General features: G+C 30.5%; 2 protein-coding genes across 2 annotated transcripts; both read left to right on the top strand.

Moving 5' to 3' along the window:
• Nucleotides 1–219: 219 nt before the first annotated feature.
• LOC21392111 lies at nt 220–1,232 on the top strand. The gene has a single exon (XM_010107057.2). The coding sequence runs from the start codon at nt 486–488 to the stop codon at nt 1,152–1,154; it is 669 nt and encodes a 222-aa protein (XP_010105359.1). The 5' UTR covers nt 220–485; the 3' UTR covers nt 1,155–1,232.
• Nucleotides 1,233–10,626: 9,394 nt separating this feature from the next.
• On the top strand, nt 10,627–11,314 carry LOC112093309 (7-methylxanthosine synthase 1-like). Its single transcript, XM_024171487.1, has 2 exons — nt 10,627–11,156; nt 11,237–11,314. The coding sequence occupies exons 1-2, from the start codon at nt 10,820–10,822 to the stop codon at nt 11,269–11,271; spliced, it is 372 nt and encodes a 123-aa protein (XP_024027255.1). The 5' UTR covers nt 10,627–10,819; the 3' UTR covers nt 11,272–11,314.

Raw genomic sequence — 11,314 nt, 5'->3', positions numbered from 1 at the left:
GGAAAAAGTCCTCAAAAAAATTAAAGGAAAAGCTCAATATTCCAGACTCTATTCCCTCCCTTTCGCTTTTAATTTTTCTTTTTTGCTAATATACCCTTCCAGCAATTCAGTGTCTGTACCGTGTAAACAAAATCTAGCAAAAGAAGGGTCTAAAAAAAATCTCCAAGGCCTATAAAAACACATACAAATTACAAAGGACTTGAACAACAATAACATAAACAAACATTCACTCTTCAATAGCCCAAAAAAAAAAAAAAAAGAAGCTAAAATAGCTCACTCTGTTTCATCTATTTTCTCTCTTGATTTCCCATGCTTCTAATCACAAAAATCTTCATAAAACCTACTATTTTCATAGTAGCTTCACTTTTCTCTCCTTTACGAGAAATGGTCGCTGCTAAAAACTCAAACACAACCTTCTTCGACTGAGAACCAGAAAGATTCTCAAAACCAAACAAAAATATTTTCTTTTTTTTTTCTCACCAAAAATGGATTCCATCAACTTCTACAACATCAAGGCCGAGAAGGCGAACGCGATTCTGCGGTACAATCAGCTCCGAAAGATCGCGAACTTGTTCCGATTCGTCGAAGTTCTCGTCATTCTGATCTTGGTATCAAAGCTCTCTCTTCACGTCCCACACGCAGTGAAGAACTCCGGCGGTTACGTCAAGGACATGACACTGGTCCTCTTTAGTCCTCGCTTCGTTTTTGTTCTCGGGAACGTGATTGTCATCACTCTGTTCGCCAAGGCCGGGCAGTTTTCTTCTCGAGATTCTGGGAAAAAGTTCTCGGAAAACGATCTCTACGACGAGTTCGTGAAGAGTAGCAAGAAAAACCGGAGAGTTTTTGTCGATAACCGGGCGGCGAAAAAGCATAGCGTTCCGGACAACACTCGCGTTGTTGTCGCCGAGAAGAGTAAGAATCAAATTGTGGAGATTAAAAGGAGTAATTCGGAGATTATGGAACGACCCAAGAAGCCGAAAAGTGTGTTGAAGCGATCGGAGACGGAGAAATTCGGTGAGATCAAATCGGAAAAATGTTTGTATCCCGAGGATTTGATGAGCAGTGAAGAGTTTCGTCTAAAAGTTGAAGCTTTCATAGCAAGGCAACAGAGGTTCAGAATGGAAGAAGTCTACTCTGGTGATGATCTAGAGTGAGGGGTAGGATTGAGAAAATATGTTCAAATATCACACTTTTCTTGTTCTCCAGTGTTAATATATGAGCTTTTATTTGTACATTTCTACGTCAAAATTGTGACGAAAATTTTTCCTTTAGTTGTTCTCTTCTTTTGCGTTGAACATCTAGAATTGGGTGTATATATATATATATATATATATATATATATATATTTGCTGAGGGTTTGGGAACATTTATATGCATTTCTGAACATGGTATAATATTTGAGTTGTATTAGAATTCAGTATTAGAGCTTATTTGGGTGCATTTTTATTTTTAGTACTCAAGTTATGTTAGAATCGAATATTAGAGGTTATTAATTTGGGCGTATTTGTATAATAGTTAGGAACTCTTTACTGATGAGCAGATTTTTTTAACTTTAGATCTTAATCAAATAATAACAAAATTTGACGAAAATTTTTCGATCTCTATAATAATTGTGTTCATACTTTACCATAAAATTATCATAATAATTATTGTTATTTATTTGTTTCAGAAACGAAATAAGTAGAGATTGTTTAGAGATTTCTATATTTATTTTATTTTTAAGAACATAAAATAAAATATAAAATACATATGATTTTTTGTAGATCAAATAAAATATCATGAAATTTTTACAATTTTAAATATTTTATATTCGTAAAGTTGGTTGTTTTCCTTTTTTTCTCTTTTTTCCTTTTACTTTACAGTAGAAATTTCTCGACGTGCAAGACCAACAATTGTTTTTGGATTTAAGACTTCTTTAGAAGAAGTAGGTAATAAGCTTTTAGTCATGTATTTGGAATCGGTTCTATACAAGACAAAAATATGCCTATTTTAATTGGCCCACATGTCTAAACGACATTATTATTGTCAATCAGATTCTAAGAACGACAGTAAAAGAAAACTTTTGAGTTAATGCATATGTTGAAGAATAATAAAATTGTAGATAAGAGAATTTCCAGATGGGCTACCATTTTCAGGTATGGGTGAAACGATGGATGAATTTGTAGGGGGGAATGGATTCTGAATTCTGTCCAAACAAAATTTTATGCTTTGATTCCAACTTTCCAGATTGAATTGTAATTCAACCAATCCAACACACATTCTGCACATTATTGCAGTTCTCCATTTAGATAAGCATCTTTATCTTTACTCAAGAATACAGTCCATAATGGGAGAAATGGTTGATATATGAAAAAAAAATCAATAAACATGTTGAGGTGGTCTCCACTACTTACGTAGCACAATTATTCGTCACTTTCACTCATAATATAATTCAAAATTAATAAATGTCAAGTTAATTTCATGTCAATATGTTATCAATTTGGATCGAATTCTAGTACTGTTGTCGTATGGAACCCATATTGTCCCCCTCCTTTTTTTTTTTTTTTTTTTTTCATGAGCACGAGAATTATATATACTCTATCCTCTAACTCCCTCAATGAATATATAAATGAATCATCTAGCATCCGTGGAATTCATTAAAAGAAAAAAAAAAAATTCTAGCATCCCTGGATAATGGCCAGCGTGCAAGTTTTGCCACGTTGAATTGTTGGTGGAAAAAATGGCGTCTGTGGATACTCTTCGGAGAGGAGTGGAATTTGGAAACGGGACTGGAGTGGGCTAAAGTTGAGGCATTGGTCTGGGCCTTTCAAATCAAGTATTTGCACCCATCTCAAACTTAGGATTCGACTCACATGTCTCCTCTCATTTTAATTGTTCATTTTCATGTCTCCCAATAATATCACGTTTGAACCTATTAAAATATTTTAACTCACACAATGCGCTCGCTATTTTAATTGATATGTCATCATATTATTGCAAGGTTATAAAAATGACAACAATGAAAGTACGCAGGAGTTGAAATTCTCCAAACTTTTAAGCCATGTTCATTTCACTGATTCGAGTTTAAAATTCGAGTGTTATTACAGTAAAAAATTCTTAAAAACAGTCACATCTAACTTTTTTATAAAAAACTCTCACATAAAATCACATCTCAACTCGAATTAGCGAACTAAACGGACCCTTAGAGTTTGAGAAATACCACTTCTGTGTGGCTCATACATAGATATACCATTTTTACGTAAGTGGATATACCATTTTTTCCTACCATGAATTCATTACCCAATCTACCACTGAGCATTGAGATTCGAATCTCTCTGCCCTACTTGACGTTGTCGATTCTCCCCCTCCGCGCCTCCTCATGTCCACGTCACCGCCGCGGATTTCACTAGCAACAAGGCATTGTGACCAAGCACAACCGTGCGAGGGTGATTTGTCATAGCCAAATTTGGAAAGCTGGTCTTGAGCGAAGTTGGTTTTGTCATGTTTCTTTTTGTTTTCCATATCCCAACGGACATATCCCAGGAGTTAAGCATCAAAATTAATACCAGGAGGGAAATGAGCAATGAATTAAATTGTGGGAGATGCTCCAGATCAAAATTAGGACCTTTGGATCAATTTCTTCAGACAGATCACCGAGAAATAAGCTTTGGCTTACTTCCGAATTTATGCTGTTGTCTCCTTCAAAATCCTATATAAAGGGCCCTGCACTCCTCATTTGAATACACTTCTCTCTCGTGGTTGCTCTCTAGCGTTCTTAGGTTCAGTATGATAGAGTTTAGAGGCACTTTGGTTCGCTGTCAAAGTAGTTTTGCGGTGTCATCTAATATTCATCCGCCGCCGTTGTATCCTGAGAGACTGAGCCAGACAACCTTGTGCACTAGATGAATCAGTTTTAAGGACACTGTGTGAACACAAACCTCGGTGTTTCTACGATTTCGATTCCAGAATTTCAACATTGTTTTTATATTTTTCCGTCCTATGCTTTGTTCATATAATTGTTATAATCAATCCATATTTCTTTAAGGCCAGTTTACTTGTTTCTGTTTGCCATTTTGTCATATTTAACTTTCTCACAGTTACATTCGGGTCTTGGGGTGATTTAACGGAGCTAAATAATTTGAGAGAGCCCATATAATAATTGTGGAGAAAGGCATATGCTATTCGTCTTTAAAAGTGAGAAGATTTTCAAAAAAAAAAAAAAAGGGTTTTAAGTTGCATAAATAGTTAAGTGTTAATTATGATTAATAGTGACATTTAGTGCCTTTTTTTTATTGACGATCTTATTTTTGCAGTAGGAGATATCAATCAAAGTTTCAAAAATCAGAGATCACGCAATCATTTTCTTTTGGATGGATTTTCCTATAAGGTTTCACCATTTAAGTCTTAAGGCTCGTTTAGTAAGGGGCTCAAATTAAGGTAGTTTGAAACTTTTGAGTTTGAAAGAAGTTTTGTGGGGTTTAAACTTGTGGTTTGAACATTTATTTAGATGTGTGTAAAAAAATAGGTTGGAACCATATGGGTTCAAATGGGCAAAACTCAAAGGGAGCCAGGTTCTCATTTTTCAGGTTGAGGTGGTCTCAATCCAAATATGTTTTTTAGAAGAGTAATTTTATTTGCACCCTTGAAATTTATAGATACCACAATAATTAATATTGTTTATAAAGATTTAAAAAATCTATCCTTTTATACATATTATTTTCATAATACCTAATTTAACCCTTTCATACCCAATTCTCATTAATTTAATCTTAATTTAGTTTATAAAATTAAATAATCTGTTCTCAAATTCACAAAATACATAAAATGAATTCAAAAAATGTTCAAACAAAAGTTACACAAATTTAACGCAAGCAAAAACTAAATTTACAAACAAGAACAACGAATCAAAGTGGGAGCGGAGCATATGAATTGCATATTTGCATTACAGGACAAACTATCAGTCATGCTATTTTCGTTGAACATTGCACAAATCTGGTAACAAACACTCATTTATGTAATATATATATAATTGAAACCTCCATAAAAATTTTGAAAGAGTTTGACGGAGAAAAATTTTAGGACGTTCATGAAATCAAAATAGCGTTAATCAAAGACATGGGTGTATGTATTTTTTTTTTTTTGGAAAGAGTAATATTCATAATATATATTTATAATTAATATGGGTATCTTAATGTGTTTTAATGTAATTTTAGTACAAGATAAAATTATAATAAATATAAATTATTATTAAGTGGGGACATTAATGAATTTGATGAGTGTAAATATAATTTCCCTTTGTAAAAACCCAAACGAAAGTTCTATTGAGCCCGTGAGTTTTATTTTAAACCGCAGATTTCCCTAACAAGGCTTTGATGTGGCCTCTTTATGCCTATGTTGAGTCAAAGAGTAGATAGTCCATCTCCAAAATTTTACTTCTATTTTATGTTAAAAAACTTTTAGATTTTTGTTTTTTATTTTTATTCTCTTTAAGGGCATTCAAGTCTTTTTATAGTCAAAATTAATTGTTGACCGGTAGAGAGTATACATTTATTTAATAAATTTAATCTATACCTAAAATAGAGAGCATAAAAATGTAAACATCCCCAAATTAAATCTAGTAAACTATTAGAAACGTGTTAGAATTAGGTACACTCATTCGTGCAAATATATTTTGGTGTAGGAGGCTATGGCTGTGTTTAAAATTGATTCTATTTTTATTTTTCAAGTTTTTTGAGAAAAAAAAATGAAAACGTTTTCAATAAAGACAAACGGCGTTTGGAGCAATAAAGACAAAAAATGAAAATGAAAACAATTTTTTAGTTTAGTGTAAAATAAGAGAAAAATGAAAAATGACTTTTAGTCGTTTTTTATTTTTTGTTTTCGTTTTCTCCTCTCTCGAGAAGAGAGAGAAAGATAGACATTAGTGGGTTTTTTACACTGAAACTAATCTCTTGATAAAACTATCAAATGTATTTTTAAAAATAATTTATGTCTGAGATTGAAAATATTTTTATTTTTATTTTTATATAAAAAATAAAATTATTTTAAAATAAATTATAAACGCGCCCTATGTGTCATCTATTCTAGCTATTTGACTCATGTACTGTACAGCTTGGTTGTACATTTTGGCTTCTAGTTCTCTCTAGCACCGGCTTCGTTATTGGTGTGTAGCTTATTTGGAGGCCGCCAATTTATTGAAGGCTTTACTGTATGGACTTTGTGTTTTCACTCTTCTTTCTGTTTTTTTTTTTTGATGAAAAAAAAAAAGAAAGCTTGTCTTGCACGTTAGTTTGGCACACTTCGTCAAGGTTATCCATAGTATAGGTAATATAATAATCAGAAAAAAGAAAGCTTCAGATAGCTCCATTGAAGCAATTAGCAATAATAGAGTTATCATTCAAAAAATATATATATTAATAGTAAAAAAATCATGAAGGAAAAGAAAGTTGCAGATAACATCTTATCATGACAATAAACGATTAGCAAAAAAAAAAAAGTCAAAATACATAGTGAAATCTTTTCATGACGATGTTTTCTGCAAGCCTTTTCTACTTTGTTCCGCTTCGTTTTTTTTTTTTTTTTTTTTTTTCCTTAAATAACTCTGTTATTGCTCATTCTCATCTTTTTTCTTTTGCTTCCTGAAAGGCAGTTTCATTATTTATCTTTTTTTTTTTTTTTTTTTTTTTTTTTTTTTTTTTTTGCTTAAGTTTTCGACAATCTTTGGATGATGAGCACTTCATGATTGTATCGTATTGCATGTTGTGGATGATAAATCATGACGAATCTCTACGAAACCTCTTTTTTTTTTTTTTTCCGACTATATTCAAACTCTTGGGTTTGAACCAACTTTTGGGTGCAAACTCTTGTTTAGTTGCATAACATTTTGAACTTCAGTGAACTCAATTTTACCCCTCCTGCCCTTTTAATATCCTAAGATTCAAACTCATTTTATTATTCAAAACTCAACCTAAAGATTCTCACTAACCATTTTAACTCATATTTTTTAAAAGCTCGTAATTCTAATAATGTAATTAACATTGGTTTAAAATCTTACACTATTAAACGTCAGTTTAAATAAAAAAAAAATCTACACATAAGTTCAAACTCACATATTCAAACCAGCAAAGTAAAAGGAGCTGCTGAGCAAATACTTTTCACTTGCTTCAAGGTCTGAAACTTTCCAATTTACAACTACTTGCATTCAGGTCGTGTGCGGAAAGGTGTCGACTCTAATTAGAGAAGGTTTGAACACTTCAACCCTCACCTTAAGTAACAAAAGACATTTGATATGCATGAACTCATTACTCGGGATGGTAGAAACCACTTTATGTAATGTGTCAGTGTATTTTGATTGATAACCAAATTTTATTGTATCTTAATTTCAATATCTACACATTTTAATTGATATGCCCACAACCTCTAATGGTAAAGCCTCAAGGACTAGTAGCGAATGTGCAGAGTTTTTATTTTTTATTTTAATCAGTAAAAGAAGAGAAGTAAAAGCTCTGACTTTTCATTAAATGTTTGAAATAAAAGAGCTTAATTAGTGAAAATAATTTTTAAATTTTCTAATAAGCAATAAAAATGTTGCAATGACATTTATAATGCCTTAATAAAACTATAGTACAAGTTTTAAAGTCTATTCATAAGTATTTTTCTTCAAAGTCTCATTTTGTAATTTTAACTAGAAGCTCTTTTGAAAAATCAAAACACTTTTAACATATCACTAAACACTTTTAAAAGTAACTTTTAGAGTAAAAAACCAAAAATAGCTTTTAAGAAGCTCTCCCAAACAAACCCATCATTGTTGTTCAAGTACATATTTATCTGAGCAAATTGCTACATACAAAAAAGTATCAAGCGGGAGGAGATCACTTATAAGAAAATTGGATATCCCGGACCCTATTCTACTAAAGGGTTTAAAACGTTCAAATTTAAAATGTAATTGAACATTCGGGTGGCAAAGTTGAAACTTTTTTCCTAAAAAAAAGAAAAGAAAAACCTAGGCAATGTAAGCCTTAAAAGTTTGGAAATTAGACTAGCCAATCCTCGTAAAATGGTAGCAACAATACAATGCTTCTCATGTTAATTAGGACGAAGTCTTAAGGGTGTGTTTGGTTTGGTGAAAATGAATGGAATAGAATGAAATGAAATTCTAGGTTGATGTTTGGTAGAATTTATAAAAAATGAATGATCATTCAAAAGAAATGGTCATTCACCTATTTTGGGTGAATCATCATTCCTTCCTTATATGAGAAGAATGACCGTTCTAAGTTCTTTTGTTATTTTTTTTCCATAATTACCCTTCAATATTATAATATAATATATAATAAAAAATATTATAATATAATATAGTTATAATAATTAATTTATAATATAGTTATAAATTATATTATTATATTATATTACATTTTATATATTATAATATTATAATTATATTAACAATTTTAATAATATTGTTATATTATATATCATAATTATATAATAATAATTTTATTATATTATATTACATTTTATATATTATAATATTATAATTATATTAACAATTTTAATAATATTGTTATATTATATATCATAATTATATAATAATAATTTTATTATATTATATTACATTTTATATATTATAATATTATAATTATATTAACAATTTTAATAATATTGTTATATTATATATCATAATTATATAATAATAATTTTATTATATTATATTACATTTTATATATTATAATATTATAATTATATTAACAATTTTAATAATATTGTTATATTATATATCATAATTATATAATAATAATTTTATTATATTATATTACATTTTATATATTATAATATTATAATTATATTAACAATTTTAATAATATTGTTATATTATATATCATAATTATATAATAATAATTTTATTATATTATATTACATTTTATATATTATATTGATAGATAAAATATTAGTGTTATACATAACATAAGGGTAAGTTTGTCAACATGAAAATATTCATATTCCATTCCAGAGAATTCTTAAAATTACAACCAAACAAATGAATCAATTTTCTTTTTCATTCCATTCTCATTCTCATTCCCATTACCATTCCACCACTGCAACCAAACGCACCCTAAATGTCTTCTTGCTAAAAAAGCATATTGAACAAAATAAAAAGAGAAATGTTAAGGCCCCGTTCATTTCGTTGATTCGAGTTTAGAATTCAAGTTTTGTTACAGTAAAAAGCTCTCACAAACAATCACATCTAACTTTTTTGCTACAGTAAAAAACTCTCACATAAAATCACATCTCAACTCGAATTAAAAACTCGAATCAGCGAACTAAACAGGCCCTAAGATTACTCATTTTATCTCTCTTAAAAATGTTAAGATTACTCATTTTATCATTCTCTCTCTCACTCTTTACATTCTTATCTTTCCACATGTCATTTCACTTAACTTTAATAATAAAGCATATTAATAGACCATTCTTTTACATGTGCCACTCTTTATTATTATAAAGTTGATATTCTGTTATTCTTCACTTTCGTGAGTGTTTTCTCTTTTTTCCTCTGTTACTTCCTTTTCGTTACCATCGGATACAGTACAGCATATTACCCTTGCTATATTTTGTATACAATTTATTCGCCAATGTTTCATATATGTATATATATAATTCCTTTTATAACATTTTTTTTTTTTTCAAAAAAAAAAATCTTATATAGGATTTTAAGTTACAAATGATACATATACAATATTTCAAACAAAGGCACTTTAATTATTCAAACGTTAATTAGAACATAGTCTGTTATCCTTTTTTTAGTTCTCTTCTATATGCTGTTTCTTTCTTACAGTTGTTTTCTTTTTTTTTTTTTTCCCCGGTGAATTCTTTACAGTAGTTGAAAAAGATGAAAACTCAAAAGTCTTCAATGGTATTTCGTAAAAAGTGATTAAAACTATCCTTTCAACATTTTCTCTTTAACCCGTGAAAATAAAGAGTATCATAGAGGTAGTTAAAAGTAAAAAATAGTCTATTATAATGCTTCATTTCAATGAAAAAGTTAGATGACATGAAATGTGAGAAAAAGAATGATAAAGTGATTAACCATAATATTTCTCAATTAGTAATCAAGTGTTTTACTTTTTTATTTCTTTTTCTGGTTTTTGCGTCGATAAGACACGGATTCGGCTTACGTATCTTTTCGTTTATGTTCCCTTTTGTATCCACCAATTACATATGCTACAACAGTGAAAATATTTTAACTTATACAGAACAGGATTTTAATTGATGTAGTTTTATATTTTAATTGGCATAACTTTTTAATTGATAAAACGTGATACAATTGAAAGACCTACATGATGAAACGAGCTTTCAGTAATCTTCATTCACATCTTACTATAAATAACCCAGCTCCAACACAGTTCTATTAGCATCCATCAAAATTTCATATTCTAAAGAAAGAAAGACTGAAACAATCAGCAGCGATCCACAAAACCCTTCGCCAGCAACAATAATGGAAGTGCATCAAGTTCCCCACATGAATGGTGGTCTTGGAGAAAATAGTTACGCAAAAAATTCCTCCTTTCAAGTATGCATATATATCAGTATATACACCACTTTACACATATAATATTGTTCAAATATTACTTCAATTACTATACATTAAGTGGCATGCACTAATTTTATCAAACAGCATTAATTTATAGCTCCCACAATATGCATGAGCATCCTTAAGATTGCTATGCACTTGGAAACAGAAATATACTTTTGCTTTAATCTCCAGGAAAAAAAAAAGGCTTAATATTTACTTTTTCACTTCTGTTATTGAAAGAGAAAGAAAAGGGCGCATGTCAATTATGTTCATATGCATTTGAAGAGAGTTGTGATCTCAAAAGTGAAGCCAACACTGCAAAAAAGCATCATAGAGGTTTATTGTATGCTCTTCCCGGAGTGTTTGAGAATAGCAGACTTGGGTTGCTCCTCTGGACCCAATACACTCACAGTCGCCTCCAAAATTCTTGACACCATCGATTTGACTTGCCGGTGCTTGAACAAAAAGCCGCCGGTTTTCCAAGTGTTTCTCAACGATCTCCCTGGGAATGATTTCAATACCGTCTTCCAATCACTCCCGAGCTTCTATGAGAAGTTGGAGAAACAAAAGGGGGCCAAGTTTGGTCCATGTTTCATCACCGGGATGCCGGGTAGTTTCTATGGAAGGCTTTTCCCTCCCAATTCTATGCACATCATTCATTCTTCTTACAGTTTGCAATGGCTTTCTCAGGTCTCAACTCTCAACCATACATGGCTGAACTCTAGAAGGGGGATTTTATTCTGCTGTCTTGGCTTCATGTATATCACC

Source organism: Morus notabilis, unplaced genomic scaffold (assembly GCF_000414095.1).
Source record: "Morus notabilis unplaced genomic scaffold, ASM41409v2 Scaffold326, whole genome shotgun sequence".
Lineage (NCBI taxonomy): Eukaryota > Viridiplantae > Streptophyta > Magnoliopsida > Rosales > Moraceae > Morus > Morus notabilis.
This window is presented reverse-complemented; position numbering and strand designations above follow the sequence as displayed.

Coding starts and splice junctions, on each gene's coding strand:
- LOC21392111 (XM_010107057.2), top strand. CDS start 486: ATGGATTCCATCAACTTCTACAACATCAAGGCCGAGAAGGCGAACGCG.
- LOC112093309 (XM_024171487.1), top strand. CDS start 10,820: ATGCATTTGAAGAGAGTTGTGATCTCAAAAGTGAAGCCAACACTGCAA. Junction 11,157..11,236: donor TTTCATCACCGGGATGCCGG/GTAGTTTCTATG, acceptor TGGCTTTCTCAG/GTCTCAACTCTCAACCATAC.